Here is a 20,068-nt window from a genome sequence, read left to right on the forward strand (position 1 = left end):
TCAGGGAGTTGATTGTTTTCACATTACAAGTCAAAACATGAATTTTGCTTTTCAGCAGCCACAATCACTGCTAAATCACAGCCCAGGCAGGATGAATGATGGTATTTAAAACGTGCCCCAGTCAGAACCAAAGCACAGCCTGAGGAACGTGCCCGATGACTGTGGATCAGGCTGGCTTATTCTGCTTATCGTAGCTTCGTCCTGTAACAACCAGCTCAGATCCAATGCAGTTATGCTCTGGTCATCCTGGAAGGCTTTTTTCAGGCAATCTCAAACCAAAGCTGCTTTTCTTTGGTTGGTGGTTTATTTTGCCTGTTTTTGGTAATGGTTTTGCACGTCCTGTGTTTTCTTCTCAGAAGTGTTAAACAGCTGGGATTAGCTCTGCACATCCTTTATAACCTTTCACATAAATGCACGTTAGGTCTGGCTCCCAAAATTCCTCTTTTTCAACAACACAGCATCTCCGGAGCCGTCTTTACTGTGGCTGTGATTCCACCTTCCTCTTCTGCTCTAATTGGCAGTTGCCTATTGAGAAAGTCATCCTCAAGCAACCTGCTGCAGATGTTTCCCTTGCACAACCATGGGGTGATTTGCATCAACAGGCTGATGTAATAGAAAACTAATCCACAACAGCAAAATAAGTATTTCCATGCAATCACCTGGCAGTCAAACTAACAGCTGGGCAGCAGAAGCACACTGCTGGGGCAACGCTCAGCTAGAGTCCTCGAGCAGCAGCCTGCAGACGCCCCACATCACATGCAACCCAAACCCAGGCAATCAGGACTCCTGTAGGCAGGCAGCAGCCCAGCAAAGTACTGAAACCTTCCAAGAGAAACGTTGCATTCGAAAACCTAGTTTGGGATTATCAGCCTGCATTTTCTTTGATGCAGTTTCCATTTAGGAAAAAATAACACGCATCAGGATTGTATTTATTCTAAGTATTTACTCTTGATTACAGGACAACTCCCAGAGCTGCCATGCTCCGTACTGGCACAGAAGCCAGGGGTCTTGCAGCCTGAAACCCTGCGTGTTAATTGCTGTGAGTTAGGTCACCGGCAGCACTCCCTCACCTGGCTTTCACATATTCTCACCATCTCAGAAGAACACAGCAGGAAAAAACACAGCAAGTGTAAACTCAGCCTTTTTCAGACTTCATTGACGAGCTTTCATGAGGCGTGTCAAGAAAGAGTTGTTCAGAGTGAGCTCACAGTGAAAGTCTGGGCTGGGAAAACAGAAAATGGAGGAAGTGGCTTTGTAAGAAACGAACAGCATTAATCTGTGTACGAGGAACTTGGTAAGAGGAATTCTGTCTTGTGCATCGAGGTCACAGTGAAAGCTGAAGTATTTGCTCCATGTTTTGGTGATGATGCAAGAAATGAGCTCTCCACATTACACCTGTTTACCTGTCACCACGTTTTGTCCAAAAACATTCTTTAAAACAATGTTTGTAGAAACAGAAAGAAGGAAGTGAATCCTACGCAGCGCAAAGTGAGCGAGATACTGGCCCACAGGTTTGGCGCTAATTACGAAGTATTTGAGGATTTACACTTAATCAGCAAAACTGTACATTAATTCTAGCTGGGTTAACTGTGTATTTACTTATTTTTTTCCCCAGAATGGGAATACTATTAACAAGGATTTTTTGCATAACGCCGCAGGCATGGGGTTTTCTTCCTCTTCTCACCCTTTTTTCCCCAGTGACCGCAGAGCATCGCTCACATTTCCCCTTGCCTGTATCAGAACTTTGACAGTCAGCAGGTAGTTTTGATCACGCTTAACAGGAACAGATGTCAGAAGTTCCCAGATACTTAGAAGCAGGATGCAGACCACCTGGCCTGGCCAAGGCACCACGAGCCCATTTATTTTGTCCCTCAGGAACAGAGTTACTAAACTTGGCTTTTCAGCGGGTTATTAGCAATGACAGACTAACTGCTAACATGTCTCACTTCAGAACAGAGGAGACGGGGAGAGATCGAAGGTGTCACGGTGTGAGCGAGGCTGGGACATGCAGAGGGGAGGAGGAATTCCAAGGAACAGCCGCATGATCGGACAAGAAGACACTACGGGAAAGCAGTTTCCAGCTCAGGAACTGAAGAAAGGGAATCTCTGTGTGACAAATAACCCATTGGTAAGACACGCAGCGCACAGGGTGTCATACCACCTCCTTAGAGTTATGCTTATATGCTCTGAACATGAACGGAAAAAGGTTTAATGGCAGGAAGAGATCAGGAGGATGAGCCAGCTGTAAGCAGCTTTATAAAGCACTCACATCCCAGCACGGCACACGGCAATAGCTGAGCACATTCACTACAGTGTATGCTGTCTCAGGGCCAAGTGGCCAAAGTACACACGTGGGTGTGAGATGTGGGTGAGGCTCTGGCACACCTTGTGTTACAACGCGACCCAGCACCCCACTGCAGCTCCTGTTCCAACAGCAAATCCTTCTTCAACATCACAGCAATTCCATACGTTCCCTTCAGGAAATGACTGCTGAGCAATTTGTGCTCGCGTTGGATTTTGGGGCAGGAACAAGTAATTTGTCGTCTCTGGAAAAAATAAACGCCACGTTTTTCATTTGTACCCTGTAGCTTACCGTGACCAGCAGCCAACCTGGACTCAGAACACGCTCAGTTTGAGGAATAGTCTGCCCCTGTAATTTCAGGAGGATGCTGTGCTAACACGGTAAGAAGGCTGCCTCTCCAGATGGGGAAAGCACTGAATGAAACACGAGCACACCACCGTGAATGAAAAATTTTAATAGATCCCCAAAACAGTTCAGATTGCGATATTTTAACAGATCCCCAAAAAAATGCCGTTCGGCAGACACGTTCCACATCAGTTGAGCAGCTTCCCGTAGCCATCCTATGGCACTGCACCCAATTCTGATCTTTCCTGAACTGATACACTCGTCCTACAGCACAGCCAGGTCAAAACTGTACAGCGTCCTCTCCGCAAGCCTGACAACACCCTGTGCACAACTCAGAATCAACTCAGTCCCTGCGGATTGTCGAGTCCACTACAATTTAAAGTGTCATTTCGCAAAACAGAGCTTAAACATACGTTGTCACTTCAAGGTAAATATGACAAAGTATGTTTTACTGACACTCTCTACACTGCCCACTAAAGAGGAAAAAAAGAGTTCTTTTATTTTTTTTAAGCCAACTATACAATTTCTAGCTTGCTTTCAGTGTAAAAACTCGGAGGTATAAACAGAATTTGAGTGAAAATATTAAGTACATTTCCAATCCTGCAGCGCGGAAAATCAACAACAACGGTATCAACTCTACATTAGAAGTGTCCATATATTCAATTCCACATATATGTTCCTCATCTATATAAACTTTTGATAACTTATGTACAAATCAGATGTCCAACATCTGTTCTTTAATATAAATACGTAACCTTCAGGACTGAAACATAGTAATAGTTTGATCAAAAGTACAGAAAAATTCATGTAATGGTTTCTTTTTCCAATGACAGTGTTTAAAAACCCCCTGAACCCAAATGACCTCAGAATGATGGATATTTCTTCTCTACAAAAATGCATTGCTCAAACACGCAAAGAAATCATTGGATAAATGGACTGCTTGAGCTACTATAAAGTCTGAATGACATGTGCTGGACAGCCCATTCCAGTAAATGCTAGCTGTACGAACAACGAGAGATGCATCAAAGCAGAAAGGATATGTAAGTACTAGCATATTTTTAAACACATTGCTACAAACTTGGGCTACTAAGATTAAGGCAATCAGGAGTTGAGAAGCTTCAGTTTGGCATAGAATTGCAGCAAGATCTCTCCCTTCCTCCACTTACACATCTCTTCTAACGTTACTATTTTTAAGGAGCTGCAGATGATCTTTTGTCACACGTATGAAGTACAATTCACTGCAAAGTCACTGATCTGTAACTTAGTTTAATAACCCTGATTACACTGAGCTGATCAAATTTTAAAGTGTTAGTTTCACTATTTAGATTTTCCAGCATGGATTTCTAAATCATACAAGAATACAGAGAACATTCAACATCCACCATCTCGAATTAACCAGTGCTATCATTTGCATCCATTCTTGGGGTGCTCTACCATTTAAGGGTTCAAAATAGATCTGACAGTCAAATAACACTCAACTCTACAAAGGACAGTTATCTGCAGCAAAAATACTTTTTATATAAACACACACACAGTAGATCAAAAAGTCAACAGGCATTTCTTTATGGCTTTTTTCACTGAGGTACTGTTAGAACATCCAGTAACAGGATGCAAATGTTTGTAGGGTATGAAAGCCACATTCATAAGCTGTACCACTAACTCATGTCAAGTGGCAACAGACTGCAAATTCAAGACTGTCTTCCCTTCCGTGTGGAGGTCTCAGTGCAAGCTTCAGAAAGCCTCAAAGGCAAACGGCATATGCAGGGAAATTAGAGTAAAAATCTCCTCGTCTACATGAGAGGAAAAGAATATCCATAACAAACTAGAATCTCTGTCAGGCCATTTCCTACAATCAACAGCAAACATTTAGGACTTAATTTTCCAAGGCAGCAAGGGAGTATGACAGCAGACACAACAGGTCCTGAAATGTTTAGTTTAGCTTAAAGATCAGGTGCAAGAGCTGAGTGCAAGCAGAGTCTCAGAAAAGCCAAGCTGCTATTATACCACTACACAAAGTCAAGTTCTGCAAGCCAATGATGTACACTGCTAGAAAGGATGAGGCTGACAAGCACATGACTTCATTTGATGCCACATCAGACAGAAATCCCCAGGTTTTGTTCTTAGTTGTAAAAACTTATGCTTGAAAGCACATTTAGTTTCACCTTCCCCTCTTCATTTCACATGGCAGACAACTGCAGATGTATTAATAGGTCCTATTAGTTTTTAGCACAAAAGGAAGAAGGTTTGATGTTCAGCAAGTCTGCAGATTCCTCATAACTGCTGCTGCACACATTTAGTATTCTACCTTTGAATCAGAAAATATGTTTTCGCATAAAGCAGCCACATGGCTGCTTTTCATGGCAGCCTAGACCTGTTTTGTTTAACACCTATACTAAAGATGTGTTTCTGCAATAAATACTGTTAGCGTAAATTCAAAGTTCAAAATATACTCAGCCAAGTTTCCTTTACCCTACAAACCCACTCAGCAGGCTGTAGGTACTCGAGTTCTTTAGATTAGGATACAGCAAAACATCTTAAACTCAGAGCTTAACCACACAGAATACATACATAAATTTATACACACTTTATAACATATCACTGCTTAGATCAACAAATTCATCATCTCTCTTGACCAAGTCATCCTCATCTTCCAAGTCTTTCCAGGTGCTCGTGGGTAAAGCGGGTTTGACAGACTGTCTCTGAAGTAAAGCAAAAGGAAACAAAGACGACAAACGAGCAGAATTTCTCAGCACTGGGACAGCACATATGTCTCCAGAAACAGCCTGACTATGTTCTTCATCCATTTTCACTTGCAAGTTCTGCACTTCCTCCATCAAGTCCAAAATCTTGGCGGCTGTGGCTATTGTACCGCCGCCATGAAGCTGCGCTTCAGGAATCCATCGTAAATAGCGCTGAGCCCAGACTTTGATTTCAGGTCCATCGATGCGAGGCAACAGGAGACCATGATAATCAACAGGCTTACTATGCCAGCTATCATAAAACTCCCTGAAGTTGTTAGGAGGTTCATCTGAAGAATTAATGAACTTGCCAATTCTTTTACCCAGAATGTTTTTAATTAGATGATCTGTTTCCTCCCTGAAAAATCCTCTCTTTGGTGAAGATTTTGTTTGTGTCAGTGGCAAAGAAAGCTGCCGTTGATGCTTTAAGGGGAAAAAGAAAATAAAAATATACAAAGATAAATATTGATGACACTTTAAAAATCTTCAGTGTAAGAAAAACATTGAAACCATATTCAGAAATGCAGTTATACCTAACTAAATACCTAAGAGCAATGAAGTGACTTAAACACAGCCTGGCCTTTGCTATAGTGTCTGCCACTCTTGATGGCTAACATATCAAATAAATCACACAGTATTTGCATCTACTTTGCCTTCAACTATTGTAGCAAAGTAACAAAGCATTCCTTGAAACACGAAAACACCCTTCAAACAGGTACCACAATTTAAGATGGCCATACAAATCAAAGCGCATTTGACTTAGAAGTTTTTAATTCTACATTTCCTCATTACTTGCCACTTTACAGAAGCATATCACACTCTATGTCATAACAGCGTCACACCTGAGAATGTTTTAGTACAAAACAGACTTCAGACAACAGGGAAACTACAGAACAGCTACCCCAAATAAGTTCCTTCTTTTGAATTTATGTTATTTGCCAGTAATGAGGTGACCCACTCAATACTCCGAACCCTTGATGTTGTTTGATTCTGGGTTTGATTGTTTTGTTTTCTAATGCATGCACAGACTCCCATTACACTCAAGGCAAAAATCAAGGAGGCAATTACAAGCTTGCTATGCACTCCAATTAAGTACTTACTGGAACAAAACAATAAAATCACTTAAAATCATTACAACTCACCTGAACATTAAGTCCCAGAAAGAAGTTAGTAGCTGTATGCAGTAGTAAGAAAAGCTGTGCTGTGCACAGAAATCATGAAAGATTGATTGAAAAGCTGAGAGAGATGCAAGCAGCACTCAAGACCTAGATGAGTCTGAGTTGTACATATATTTTGTCAATTGATAGTTGACAGTAATACCGCTACTGTAAGCATGTTAGAAGTATAACCGAGTTGTGCTACTTTTTCTTATTTTTGAACTATGGAAATAACAGGTTAAGCAAAAATAATAATAATAATAAAATATATATATATATATATCTTACTTTGAATCGTGCCGTTTTCCGTTGACTTTTTTCTGGTTTTGGTTTCTCTGCATAAAGAGGGTTGTTCAGAAAAGCCTGGGCCTTGAGATCAAACTGCACAGACCAGTCCCACACAGTAAGAAATCTGAAAGGACTGCTTTGTGTCTTCAGGCTTTCACCAGTCTGCCAAAACAAACAGGTCACAACTAAGACAGTTAGAAAGGATTTCTGACCAAGTCAAGGTGAACTTCAGAAACACTCTGAAAGCTGGATGGGAAATGGATACTTGAACTCCAACACAAAGGGCATGTCAGGATTATGGAATGAACCTCTCTGTATTTCACTGCAGTCATGCAATGATGCCAATTTAAATGTTATGCTCAGCACTTCACATGCTAAACAGTGATCTTAATTTCTTAGGCTCCTTACTGCCTACTTCCACATGTTTAAGCTAAGGAAAAGCATTAACCAAATATAAATCAACAGCCACAAACCACTGATTTTAGAACAAAGCAGAGTATGTGACAGGAGAATTTTGTAGATAACTTCTGCAGGGCAGCCTGGGTTAAGATCAGTTTTCACTGAAAAGTAACGAATGTGGAACTACTGCCCCACACCAGAAGTAACAGATTTGAGTTGTTTTCATCTTGTCATCATACACCCAGAAGTACTGGACATAACTCTCTAGACCCAAAGTTGCACCGATTCACCTCCAAAGCACCATTCTTCAATTAAATAGGAAAAACACGCCACTAGTGATATTATTCTTTTTCTGCATATTCCTTGCCTATAGGTCAAACTTGTTATCCAACAGACTGCACACACAAAACAAACCCTTACCATAGTAGTGTCTTTTTGATGTTGTGAGTTGAAGAAGAAAGTGCTGAATATAGGCACATAGAGGCTGTCTGACAAGACAGTTAAGTAAGTTTCTGTGAACTCAAAGGCTGCAGGATACTGTTGTACCAACTGCCAGACACAGTTCAGCAAGAGCAGAAACACGGGAGCCTGAAAGAAAATATCTCATTAGTTTCACGCAAAAAAGAATGTTCTGTCATGCAGACCATTTATTTTACAGTATTTAGCATCTACAAACTCATACCAAAGAACACAACATGGTGAATTATGGAATTGCTGCATACAACTTAGGCTGAACTCTGCAGTATCATCTGAGTGACCCCAAGCCAGCTGTTAACAGGAGAGAGCAAGACTTTCTAAGTTGAATTTTACACATTAGCTCACTATACAAGGCTGCAAAGGAGCCACTGTTAATTAGAATTGAACAGTTTGCACCTATGATTTCAATTCCTTACAGCAATCTTATTCATGCTCAAAATACAAACATAGGGAGCTGTGACAAAAACGCATAATTCACTTGAGTTATTTCTATGGATGTTAACTGTTTCAAAGTTTAAAAGGACACAAGATGCAAGCCCTTTCTGAAAGGCTCACAGACTGAAGTGAAATTTCATGTTTATTCTTTAGTTGTAAAGGCATTGCTGAACTTTAAATAGCAGAAACACTAACACTATACCAAATATTCACCCACGGAGCAGAAAAAAAACAAAGGAGCTTCTGGATGGACAGCTAAGCCCCTCCTTACCCTGGCTAAAATTTTAAGTATCAGGTAAGGAAAATTAAAGAAAAATATATCATACCTCTTCTTTGTCACTTCTATGTAAATGGTTACAACGATCCAAGAAGCCATGTCCTCCAATTACCCACTCCTTCTGAATAAGGCTCTGAAATCCCAACTTTGTTCTGCTGTATGAATCCATCATCACTTGAACCAGGCTGGAGATTACACAGCACAGATCAGTAGCACTCTCTTCTACAGAAGAGAAGAAAAAGCTGCATTGTATAAACCATTCCTTAAACTCTGGGTAACAAAGCAAAGAATTACTAACTGCGTGTTACCAAACAAAACTGTATTTCAAAACACAGAAGCACACAATTCCTCACAAGAAATGTCAGAGAAACATTAAATCTGTATTTCTAATACTGTTTTTTTTTTTTAAATTATTTTTATTTTTATTTTGTTTTCCTGAAAACAAAGGTTTTTGGACACATGTGCTAGACAAAATACAAAGCAAACTTTCAGTACTCTAATTTTGATCTCTACGCCTTTCAGTCTCCTACAGGGCACATACTGCCCCCTCCTGCCTCAAGTTATTATGCCAGCTACTCAGTCCTCTCCCTTTTGTTCTGCATGCGCTTTTGCACAAGGTGTAGCTGTGATTTTAAGTATTTCTAAATGCAGACAAGAGACATAAGGTAAGGAGTGTACAACAGCGCTGAAATTGCTCCCTTGTGCAATATCCATCCTCTGTCATTCACGTGCCTTTGAGAAACGTCTTCCAGAGCCAGGTTTCTCAAATGGTAGAGTGGTCAAAAATCCCTCAATTGTTGATAGGAAAATAAGGTGTTGGTTAACATTAAGTCTGGTTTTCTATGTGATTACTTTCATCAGTCTGGGCAGACACACTGCTTAAGATGTATACACAGTAAGCATACGCTTTTTAGTAAAGTGATTATATATACTAGTGTGCATCTAGAGCAAAAATAATGTTTTAAAAAGGTCTTATTCTCTATGTTCTCTGTGAAGCTCATCCTCTCTTCAGCCTCAAAATAGAGCAAAAGACCTTAAAAATAAGTTAAGGAAGTGAGAACAAATAAGAGACAGTATAACTTGCATAAAAGTCATAGGCAGCTTTCTCATTCATAACGTGTTCCTGTTAGCTCTGAGCTATGCTCATTAAATGCTTCCTCCTGTTTTTTTCCTGTTTGTTTGTCCTGTTGGTTGTCTTGTTCTTAAGCTACAGGAAGTATTTCCAGGAACATGTGATCTTCAGCATACTTAAAGCAGCAGACACATCAATTGTACCAGCTTTACCATATTTTTTATGAACTGAGAGCTTAAGCTACATTTTAATAACTTCAAAAGAAAAAAAAAAAAATCAGAATTATTTCTACAAATAGGATAATATATTGAAATTTGAAATATTATAAAATAGGATAATCTCATTAATTTCTTACCAATAAGGAGAACATTTGTATGCTGCCTTTCCAGACACTCAACAACTTCTATAGCTTTCTTCAAGACTCGCCTATTGTGGTACAGGAAGAGATTAGTTTAACCATTAAGATGTTAGCCAGTTAGCTACTAAGATGTTTTGTTTCGTTTTTTAAGTAAAAAAAATGCTCCCTAAAAAGGAGTTAAAATGCACTACTGAAACCTGCTGATTCTTTTAATATAAAACTTCAATCATCTTCTACAGATGAAGAAGCACTTCATTTCAACATCAAGCTTCCAGGAGGTATCCTTATTTAGCAATCAATCACATTTCCAGTTGTTAGTTCTGTACGTTCATCATACAGTACTTGATTCTGAGTCAGTACAAATCATTACAAAGATGAAGCATTACTATTGCTGAGATCCAGATCTTTTTCCTAGTACATAGCCTCACTTATTTTCCAACCTGCTACATGGTATATTTCTCCCACAATCTGTTTTTGAGCAACAGAGGGGAAGACCAGCAATCAGATGTTGTAAGCATGCAGACAATGCTTATTCAGAGATTATCATTACACAAGGATGACTGAGTGGAGTTAAAGAACATGTAAAAACAGACTTACACTGCTGGTTTCTAGTCCTAACTCTTGATGAAGTTGGCATTTTCTGAAAACGTTTGCATGCAATGAGGATTCTTGCAGCTGATCAGGCCACTAACAGAAGCTAACAGTTTAGTCTCCAATTGTAAGGCTGTTGGATTCTTTACTGTAGTTGAGAAGGCATTCCTACTGACTCCAAGAATAGACTGATTCAGAAAGTAACTGCATCCAAGTATGGAACCGACCAGTCTCAAAGCAACCTAGGGACAGGAGTTTGGGCTGGTATGTACTTTAGTTAAACATAATAAGTGAGTTATGTCAATGGACTTCCCGACATATGACCTTCACTAGAACCTCTCATTCAATCAACGTCAATATTTGTTGATACATACAGAATGAACTTAAGCTGACTGCAAAAAAAAACTGAAGAAGTACTTCATAGTAACAAGCTGATCACAGAATAAGCCAACAGATAGTTCAGACAGCACAAAGTAACACTGAAAACAAATAAAAGAACCTCAACATTCCACTACAACAAGCCTTATGCCAGCCAACACCATTCCAAGACTTACTCACTGTGGATTGCTGAGAGAAGAAAAAGAACTTGAGGAACAATCAGGAGAGGAAGGGGACAAAACTGAGAACAACTGTCATTTTATTAATCTGTGGTGGGCTAACATCTTGAACACTGCAGTTCATCCCATCCTAAAGGATATTATAGAAGTAGAGAGTACAAAGAATGGCAAGGCTAGTCAGACATGGAACAGGTTTCATGCAAGAAAGAAAGAAAGAAAGAATACTTCAGTTTGGAAAGAAGCTGACTAAGTACAGGAAGGAAATTCATAGACCCATAGTTTTAAGAGATTTCTTAAAAGAACTGTAATTAGAATGATCAGTTGCTTCTCCCAATCGTTTAAAAGTGGGGTGCGTAACACAATTCTGCACTGTAGAAATGGTGAACTATGTTGTAAGATAAATAGGACCATAATACTGCCTTAGTTTCTTGCAATATGAGGACATCCTTCACCTTTCCAGTAGGAAAGAAAATTCTTGAAAACCCTCTAGAAATTCAATTAGCAACAACGTGAAAACAAGAGTTATAGGAATTGCAAACCTGATGATCTCTAGCCAGTTTGTGCTCTCCAACAATGAAAACCACTTCACATCAGTTGCCCAGAAGTCCGTACTGTTATCTGAACAAAACAAAAAGAGCAGTTTACTCACACGCAGCACCAAGTGATAGCCATCCATTATATTACTTCTCATTTACAAAGGGTTACACAACTAATGCTGAGTCAGTAAATCATAGCTACTGTAAAAGCTGATTTATAACTAAACAAGGAAGTAAAGTTGTCTCGCAAATACCAGTAGAGCAGCATTAAAACACACACGAAAAAAGAACAGCCAGGATAAACCAGGAGGCCAGTGTCATATCACAAAGGCATATGATCCCTATGAACTTCACTAGAACGTTTGTAGCTGGTTAAACACAACCTGCATTTCTATTGCTTTTTGTTTTTGCACAATCAGTACTCAGAAACTGAAAGGCTCTCATTAGGTCTATATGGCCACAGAATCACCAGAGCTGGAAAAGACCTCCAATCTCACACAGTCCAACCACCCAGCTACCACCAAAAACTTCCCCACTAAACCAAGTCCCTTGGTACAACATCTCAGTGTTTCATGAACACCTCCAAGGATGGTGACTCCACCACCTCCCTGGGCAGCCCATTCCAGCAGCTGACAACTCTTTCAGATAAGTTGTTTTTCTAAATATCCAACCCGAATCTCCCCTGGTACAACCTGAAACCATTCACCATTCATTGGCTAAACCTCACCCCAATCTCCTCCCAGTTGTAGAGAATGATAAGGGCCCACCAGGCCTCCTCCCCTCCAGACTAAATAGTCCCAGTTCCCTCAGTCACTTCTCTTAAGACTTGTGAATCATTTAGGCTGGAAAAAAACTCCAATCATTGGGTGCAACCATTAATCAAGCACTGCCACTTGGATGAAGAATACAACAGATTCTAGCCTGCAATGGATGAGATGAAGTAGAATATAGCCAGTTCAGCAGGAAGAGGCTCATATACTGCAAAATCAGCTTAACCAATGTAGAAATGCTCTGGAGTGCTCTGAGCAGTTGCTGGTACTTCATGCACAGCCACTGGACATAAAGGGACGTGTCAAATTCTCATAGGCTGTCAGACAAATAAAAAACTCACAAGGTTTTCAGCATCACACAGCTCTGAAACCAGGAATAAGCGATAGTACGATTCATCTAAGAGTGGGCTTCTCCCAGATAAGGCATGCATTCCAAGATGCAAAGCTTTTGCCAGTGCATCACCTCCATAGAAGACACCTGTTAGTGCAAAGTCCTCAACAACAGGCAGGAGAGATTATTTTACTGATGAACAACATGCATTTCCAGGAGACAGTGCTACTAAGCAGCTACCAGGCAGCATTACTTTGAGGTGAGAGCCCAGATGGAAGTAGAGGATATTTTATAAGGCAAACTCAAAGGCACCAATATATCCTTCCAGAATCAAGTTCACTCAACCATTATCACCAACCTTCACAGTCTGGTCTTGCAGTTAAGTACTGGTTTGAAGGTGCAGAATGCACGGAGAACACTCCAGAAGAGTGAAAATAGGATCAGAATATCAACTAGCAGCCTAAGCAGTGTTGCCCAATGATACTTATTAAATTGTGAAATGTTTCTTTTTCTGTGCAGCTGTTACACATAGAAGTTTGTGGGCTCAACTGAAAAGGGACTAACTCAGATTTGAAAACTAGACAGACCAGAAGCTGTAGCTAAATACTGCTTAACATCGCACTTATGTATTGTTATAGATTTGAATATTAATTTTATGCATTTTTTTCTTCGAAGAATATACCAAACTAACACTGTTCTCTCAGCTCTTGTAGAACTGACTACACTGTTTATTACTACTGAGCTTCCCATTCAAATTTGAGATAACATATTTCAAAAGAATACTGATTTATGTAAAAGACGATAGGCTAGCTATGAAGTTTGTAACAGCAATTTGTGTTGTTTTCTTGATTAAAAAAAAAAAACTTTCTAATTTCCATGAGTAATTCATTGAATTATCACGTATTTAGAGTCCGAGTTCAGCTCCTGTTTATCACAGATCACACAAAATATAAGAATGCAGGGACGCTTAAAAGCATTGATCTGGCCTCCATGCAGACTCAGTATGATATGTCAACTTTTAGCTAGAAAGTCTTTCAGGTAAGAGTTTCAGATAAAAAAAATCTAGTACTTTTAAGACATACAGCACAGTACTGCTCTCAGAAATAATTTACTTCGGGTTTGCTCTTGGTTTTCCAGTTCTGTGGCCTGATGCTGCTTGAATTCTGATAACTAGTAATTCACACTGATCAAAGAATTCCTCAGACAAGAATGACAGCTCATTCTGGTCTGCAGGTAACAAAGCTGCAGTGCCGTCAAGTCTGGGATCAAGAGTGCAAAAACTTTAAATGCAGAGAAGAAGGGGAACTATTGCTTTGTTCGGCTTCTTTCAAGTCCACATTTTTCTGATTAAAAGATATACAGCATTTCCTGATATGTGTCTTAAACGTAAGCTGGTCTTTTTCTTGTAGGAGTATAAGACAGTAGTAACTATACTGAAATTATAACCCATTGCTTTTAGCTCTTTAGTAGGAAGGATTCGCTGCAATTTTGACAGCATATTCCAGAAAAAAAAGAAATCTCCACTGTGAATTCTGGTGAGCTATCTCATATCCTACCTTTCTCTTCTGTATCAAAAACAGCATCAGAAAATAAGGTACAAAGAGAAGGACTACCTTTGTTAGACACAGAACAGCACATTTTTATTTCTTTTACAGATTTCAGAGACTGAGGATTACTTTGAAGTTCAACTTACCTATCAAAAACAGCTGCTTAAATCTTGTGTATGCAGTCTGGATTTCTTGCAGAGATGGAAGGCTGCTTGACAAGTCATCTGTCTTCAGGAGTTCATAGGGAGGTTTTCTAATTGTCCTATAGATTCTATATCAAATCACCAAGAGATTAAAGTCTTCTGCTTCACAAGTAAAATAATGCACCAACTCAATACAAAGTTAATATGCATAAGCTTGGGAAACCACAGTAAGACTAAGAGACACAGATCCCCAAAAGCTAATGAACTCCATGAAATTCTACATACTGGTTGAAAGCTTGCCTACAAGCTCACTAAAAGTTTTTCTCCTCTTACCTCTCACACTGAAAAAAGTAATGCCCATAGATATCTGTGCACTTTATGAATACTACAAGGACTGCTCGATTTCAACTACTGCTTCCTTAGTAGGCATTGTCTTCCCTACAGATACCAAAATTACTTTAACAGAAGACTATTTACAGGCAAATCCAGGAAGAGGATGGATAGAAATGCCCATATTTCCAAGCAGACACAATTTTCCCTGACTTCTACCAAGTTATATTCTGGTACTTAACTACCAAGTCTGTTCATGAAACATGAGAGTAAAAGAAGAAACTACCCTAACTCAGACAAGACTATATACCTGCCTTGTACTTCTCCACACACGTACATTTTCCCCCAGGAGAGGAAAAAAATAGTACGCCTGATAAGCACTCGGTCAGCATGGGACAGTATTTTGTTTCCTGGTTGTTGTAAAACAGAAGTCTGCTTTAAGTAAGACTTACAGGAGTACACTTGAGAAATGTAGGTCATCAGATCTACTAGAGAATGCATCAGAACAGAATAGCATCAAGCAAAAGCAATTACTTGTCAATTATGGCACTTCTTCCAAACTGAAATAAACAATTTGCAGCAGGATATTTGGCCCTAAAACCCTTTCAGTAAAATATGCTGTTAACTGTATGCATCTTCTGTGTGACTTAGTCAAGATTCCCATGGCACACTAACACATCTCTGTGGACATCCTTTGTATGTATTTTGAATAAACTATCAGTACTCCATTCCATTGCAAAAATACATTCACACCAATACTGCCCACAAATTCAGAAGTCCACAGGTAAGGATAACAGCTGACACTTTATTACCGCTTACTGTTAGTTTTACTTCTGCCTTATGAAGCAGCATTAAGAAGAGCCACAAGACATGAACTTCCACATTTCAGAAGGAAATGCTTGAGAATCTGTAGGAAGGGTCAAAAGCTTCTTCCACAGAAATATAATTAAGAACCTCTTGGTTTTGAAAATAAAGAGTCAAATTAAATTATGATCTGTTCTCTGATTAACAGGCTCTCATCTATGGCAAACAAGTGGCTAGTGGTATAGCAGTACAGACAGTAGATACTGACTTGACTTCACCTCTTAGGTGCAAATTATTAGGTAGTTCTCTCCAGGACACCAAACAGGTTAAAAAAAAAAGCTAGGTGTGGGGAAACAACAAGTCATCAACAGGCATCTGAGTTCTTCTCTTTATCTTAGTTTTCACATTTTTCAAACTGCTGAGCTGGATCAACTCACTAATTCAGCTTTAAAACAAACAAAAAAAAGCCTCACTGACACATCTGTACTGAACTACCAAAAACCAGCTGAGAAGAAAGCTGATTTTACAGAGATTTACCTCAACTAAAAAGAATTCATGTTTAGAGACGAAGAGTTCAGATTCATTCACTTGAGAGCCGTTGAGCCCATTTATGACTGAATCACAGAACCATAGGGGTTGGAAGGGACCTCCAGAGATCATTGAGTCCAACCTTGCTTAAGTTTGTACAGAAATTAGTCTGGTATACATATATATTTCTGAAAGTCAGTCTTCAGTGACATTACAGTCCTGCACAACTGGCCAGGGATGCTATTACGCCAAGGGCTTAAACCCATTTCACTACAGTAAACTACTTTTAGCTCTAGCCTGATGCGTGCAAGCTTAAAGATATAGCATATATGGAAAAAGAGAAGCAAGGTCCATACCAAGCAAAGTGTTGTGGACAGAATAGCTATTACTGACCCATCCAAGAAGGCTTTTTGCGTTTGCGACGTGCTGTCATCCTGTTCTTTGGGAAATGCAGACATTTTGAGAAGAGCAGCACCATTATGGCAAGACCAACACCAAATCTGCAGAAAGACATTTACTGTGATAAAAGCTGATAAACTGTTTCATATGAAGTAGTTGACCGAGTCATTACACGGAATTCCTTTACGCTGGGCTTTGTTGAACATTTTATGTATACAGTGAAGTAATAGCAAACTTCACTATCTGCATCCCAACTACATGGCTCAGTATGCTACTTACATTGTAAGATTTGCTAAAGATGGCTCTTGTAAATAACTCAATACTCATCAGTTTCTCTACAGAAATAGCAGTATTTTTCTAGTAGTTAAGCCACAAAATAACTCACAATAGATACACCGTCATATGTTTCCATATGAACTATATGTGAAGAGTCACTGAGTCTGTGAAACATTAAACATGAGCTCCACAGCTACATGGGTTGCTAGAAAAGTAATGCCTATTTATTTCCATGGAAACTGCAACAGTTGCAAATAGTACAGTAACACTAATAGAACAAATCTTCAGCTACAAACACTATTTTTCTACGTAGACACCACCATTACCTACGCATTTTACAAGTGATGAATAAAAGCACGCATGCTGCACTTACAAATCTGCACCAGGGGAGGTGACCCACTGTGCTGTCATGTTTGGTCTCCATAAACATTCAGCAAGTGCAATGGAAGTCAATGGATACAATTTTTGCCCACAGGGAGTAATTCAATGATACATCTTTGCTTCACATGCACTTCCACGGGCAGTCTGACAAAATGGCATCCAACCTTCACTACCATGAGTGGCATGGCAACAAGATATAAAGAAATATTGCTTGGGAATGCTCAACCTCAACAGCCATACCCTCAACATCTGATTCTGACACCGTGGGCCAAGAGAATCAAATAGGAGGCATTACTTTTGGAGCAACCCTCATAAGTCAAACTGTATTGTTACAAGTATTCTTTACAGGAGGTCAGTCCTCAGAGCTTCTCACTTACCCTACACAATTTCCTGAGTCCCATCTTAAATCTCTCAAAATGATCTGTCCCTTCACTATTCTCTCAAACACTCTGAATACGATCAAGACATCTTGAACTCCAACTTCCCATAAAGGATTTGGAAGAAAGCAGAAGGATTCTACTAAGCTGACCAATGCAAAATGCAATAAAAAAAAGCTTCTTTATATTGTCTAGTCAAATGAAGACAGGTAAATTAAATTCTTTTGAATTTCACTACTGAAAAGCAAAGATTAGACAGGACAGTATGGAACTATCTTCATTAACTAATCAAGAGTATGAAGTATACATGTTTTTAATTGGCAAATTTGATAGACACTCAGCAACTAAGGTTAAATACCCTAAGTGAGGTTGCTCTGCTTCTTGTTTGTACTCCATCTTACCAGTTCTTCAAGAGTGGTGCAAGTCAGGAAACCAAATCCAGCTACAGGTAGTAGAACATATTTAGTTTCGTTCCCTGCTGAGACTGGTAGAATTACTTGATTCCTCTTTTCCCCTACTGGCTTTGTATAAATGCTGCACTGTTACAGACATACTATTTACAGTACTTAAGCTGGCTATCTGGTGCTGTTCTACTGTATCTGCACATGCAGGTCCTCACCTCAACATACAAAGTGAATTTCCAGCTCCACATCCTGCCCCAGCTAGATAACAGCACTCATCCTCATGAAACATAGGCTGATGGAAACTCAAATGAATAGTATGTGCAGAGTATAGGACATCAGATATTTAATATAAGTAAACGGGTCTGTGTATCAGCAGATTGCATACTTTGCTTTACTTCATTCAAGGGAATACAGAACACTTTGTGCACCTCAATTTCCAAAACCTATTTCCTTTACTATAGGCTATGTAATCTAAATGCGAGCCATTAGAAATGTGTTTTGAAGTGGAATGCAGTAACATCTAGAGTACTATTTGAATTCTATCATCTCAATACAATTATTGAGCTCAGCCACACATGCATATATACTTACAGGAATGCCTCTGCCTTCGTACTTCAAAATACTCTCTTCAGAGACACATATGGGAACAACAAAATACAAAGGCAACCTAAGATGACAAAAAAAAAGTTTCAGGCACTTGGGAACAGAAAAAAGGACAAGCTCCAAGCTCCTTTAATGATGGCATGTGCTTTAGCCCACATGCTAATTATGTATTCACTCTTAGAGCTACAAAAATCTTTACAACTAGTTAATCTTGTCCTCAAGATTTACAGGTTGTTAACATTTTCTTCCAATCCTGAGCTGTTCATTTTCATTGCAACACTACTTTGACTATTTAAGGCTGCAATTAAGTCCCACATCCAATTGTAATTAAGACAGTTTTTGTTCTCATACTACTAGCCATTTTAAACATCCTTATAGTATTAGATAACAATTCAATTTCTGTATTTTGTAAGCCACGCGAGTCACAATTCAAGGATGTCATTTAATATATCATGAGTTTCCAGTATCAGATACCACTTAGGTTAAGGCCCACACAAACCATGATTAAGCATTTAATGTTGAGTCTCAACACAGATCCAAAACAAGTAATTAAGATTTAACTCTACTTTGAAAATTGGACGATCTTTCCAAGGTCTGTGAAACCTTCCAGTACTGGACTGTTGAACAGTGGTACACAATGTACTCTACAGATCTCAAATAGATGCTCCTTATCTCAACTGGAAGGCGTACACATCTCTAACCTTCCACTACTGGAGTGACAATTTAATTTCCACCAGCACATTTGCTGACATATGTTAGATCAGTTACTTCTTTTTTTTTCCCCAAATTAAAAAAGAAAAAGTCTTAACTGCATGCAGTTTGAACCTTTAACAAGGTAAGTGTCATCCTGGCTGGTTAAGTGTGACAAAGTAAAGATACCAGATGCACAATTCAATTCCACTTTAATGTGGTATTCTTCATCCTTGGAGATAATCAGAACTATTCTGATTAAGCTTGACCTAAATTTGAAGTTAATTCTGCTTGAGCAAGGACTGCATAAAAAAACCTCTCAAATCAAAGCATACTATAACACAAAAAGTAAATCAGATGCTAAAAATCAGGTATAATGCCACCTTATGATGCCAAAAATTATTTATTTATTTATTTTTGGCAGGAATTAATGAGATGTATATCTAAATTTTGTTATTAGACACGGCAAGCTTACTTTTCAGAGACTCTGTAGCCTTCATTGGTAGATACTGCTTTGTATTGCACATTCCCCTTTGTTCGCTCCAACTCATCACGCCAGTCTTCAAGAGTATCAAACATTACAGTTTGGTTTCTTCCATCTATCAGACAAGTTACGTTAATTCAGATTTCACATTTCATTTAATGCCCATTCTTTCATCACAAATAGGAGTTTTACACTGAATACAGAATCTGAGGAATTTTGTAAGAACGGCAAATTGATTACAGTAATTGGCCACGATCATTTCAACTAAGATTTCTCCCCATACTTCCACTTAGACATCTCAGCAACAGTTATAAGAGCAGACTGATTTGTCCACAACTCCAATTCAACAGACACGTAATTTATGGAGTATTGTCAATTGTTCTGCACACTGGCCATAATAAAACATCCTGCAAAACTGAAACGCTAAGCAGTGCTAGAACTTCCGTGGAAGATACAACTGTAGCCTAAT

The 20,068-nt window shown here is 39.1% G+C and overlaps 1 protein-coding gene across 1 annotated transcript in view; it reads right to left on the bottom strand.

The window, feature by feature from the left end:
- Positions 1-2,741: 2,741 nt before the first annotated feature.
- Positions 2,742-20,068, bottom strand: part of MTMR12 (myotubularin related protein 12) — a 30,627-nt gene continuing 13,300 nt past the window's right edge. The window contains exons 7-16 of the mRNA XM_072360369.1: positions 19,591-19,714; positions 18,414-18,489; positions 16,379-16,485; positions 14,327-14,451; positions 11,536-11,614; positions 9,846-9,916; positions 8,468-8,640; positions 7,650-7,817; positions 6,831-6,992; positions 2,742-5,808 (exon numbers count right to left, since the gene is read on the bottom strand). Of these exons, the coding sequence (XP_072216470.1) occupies positions 5,233-5,808; positions 6,831-6,992; positions 7,650-7,817; positions 8,468-8,640; positions 9,846-9,916; positions 11,536-11,614; positions 14,327-14,451; positions 16,379-16,485; positions 18,414-18,489; positions 19,591-19,714 (1,661 nt within the window). The 3' untranslated portion in view covers positions 2,742-5,232. The remainder of the gene's footprint in view (positions 5,809-6,830; positions 6,993-7,649; positions 7,818-8,467; positions 8,641-9,845; positions 9,917-11,535; positions 11,615-14,326; positions 14,452-16,378; positions 16,486-18,413; positions 18,490-19,590; positions 19,715-20,068) is intronic.

This window comes from Excalfactoria chinensis, chromosome Z (genome assembly GCF_039878825.1).
Source record: "Excalfactoria chinensis isolate bCotChi1 chromosome Z, bCotChi1.hap2, whole genome shotgun sequence".
In the NCBI taxonomy this organism is placed as follows: domain Eukaryota; kingdom Metazoa; phylum Chordata; class Aves; order Galliformes; family Phasianidae; genus Excalfactoria; species Excalfactoria chinensis.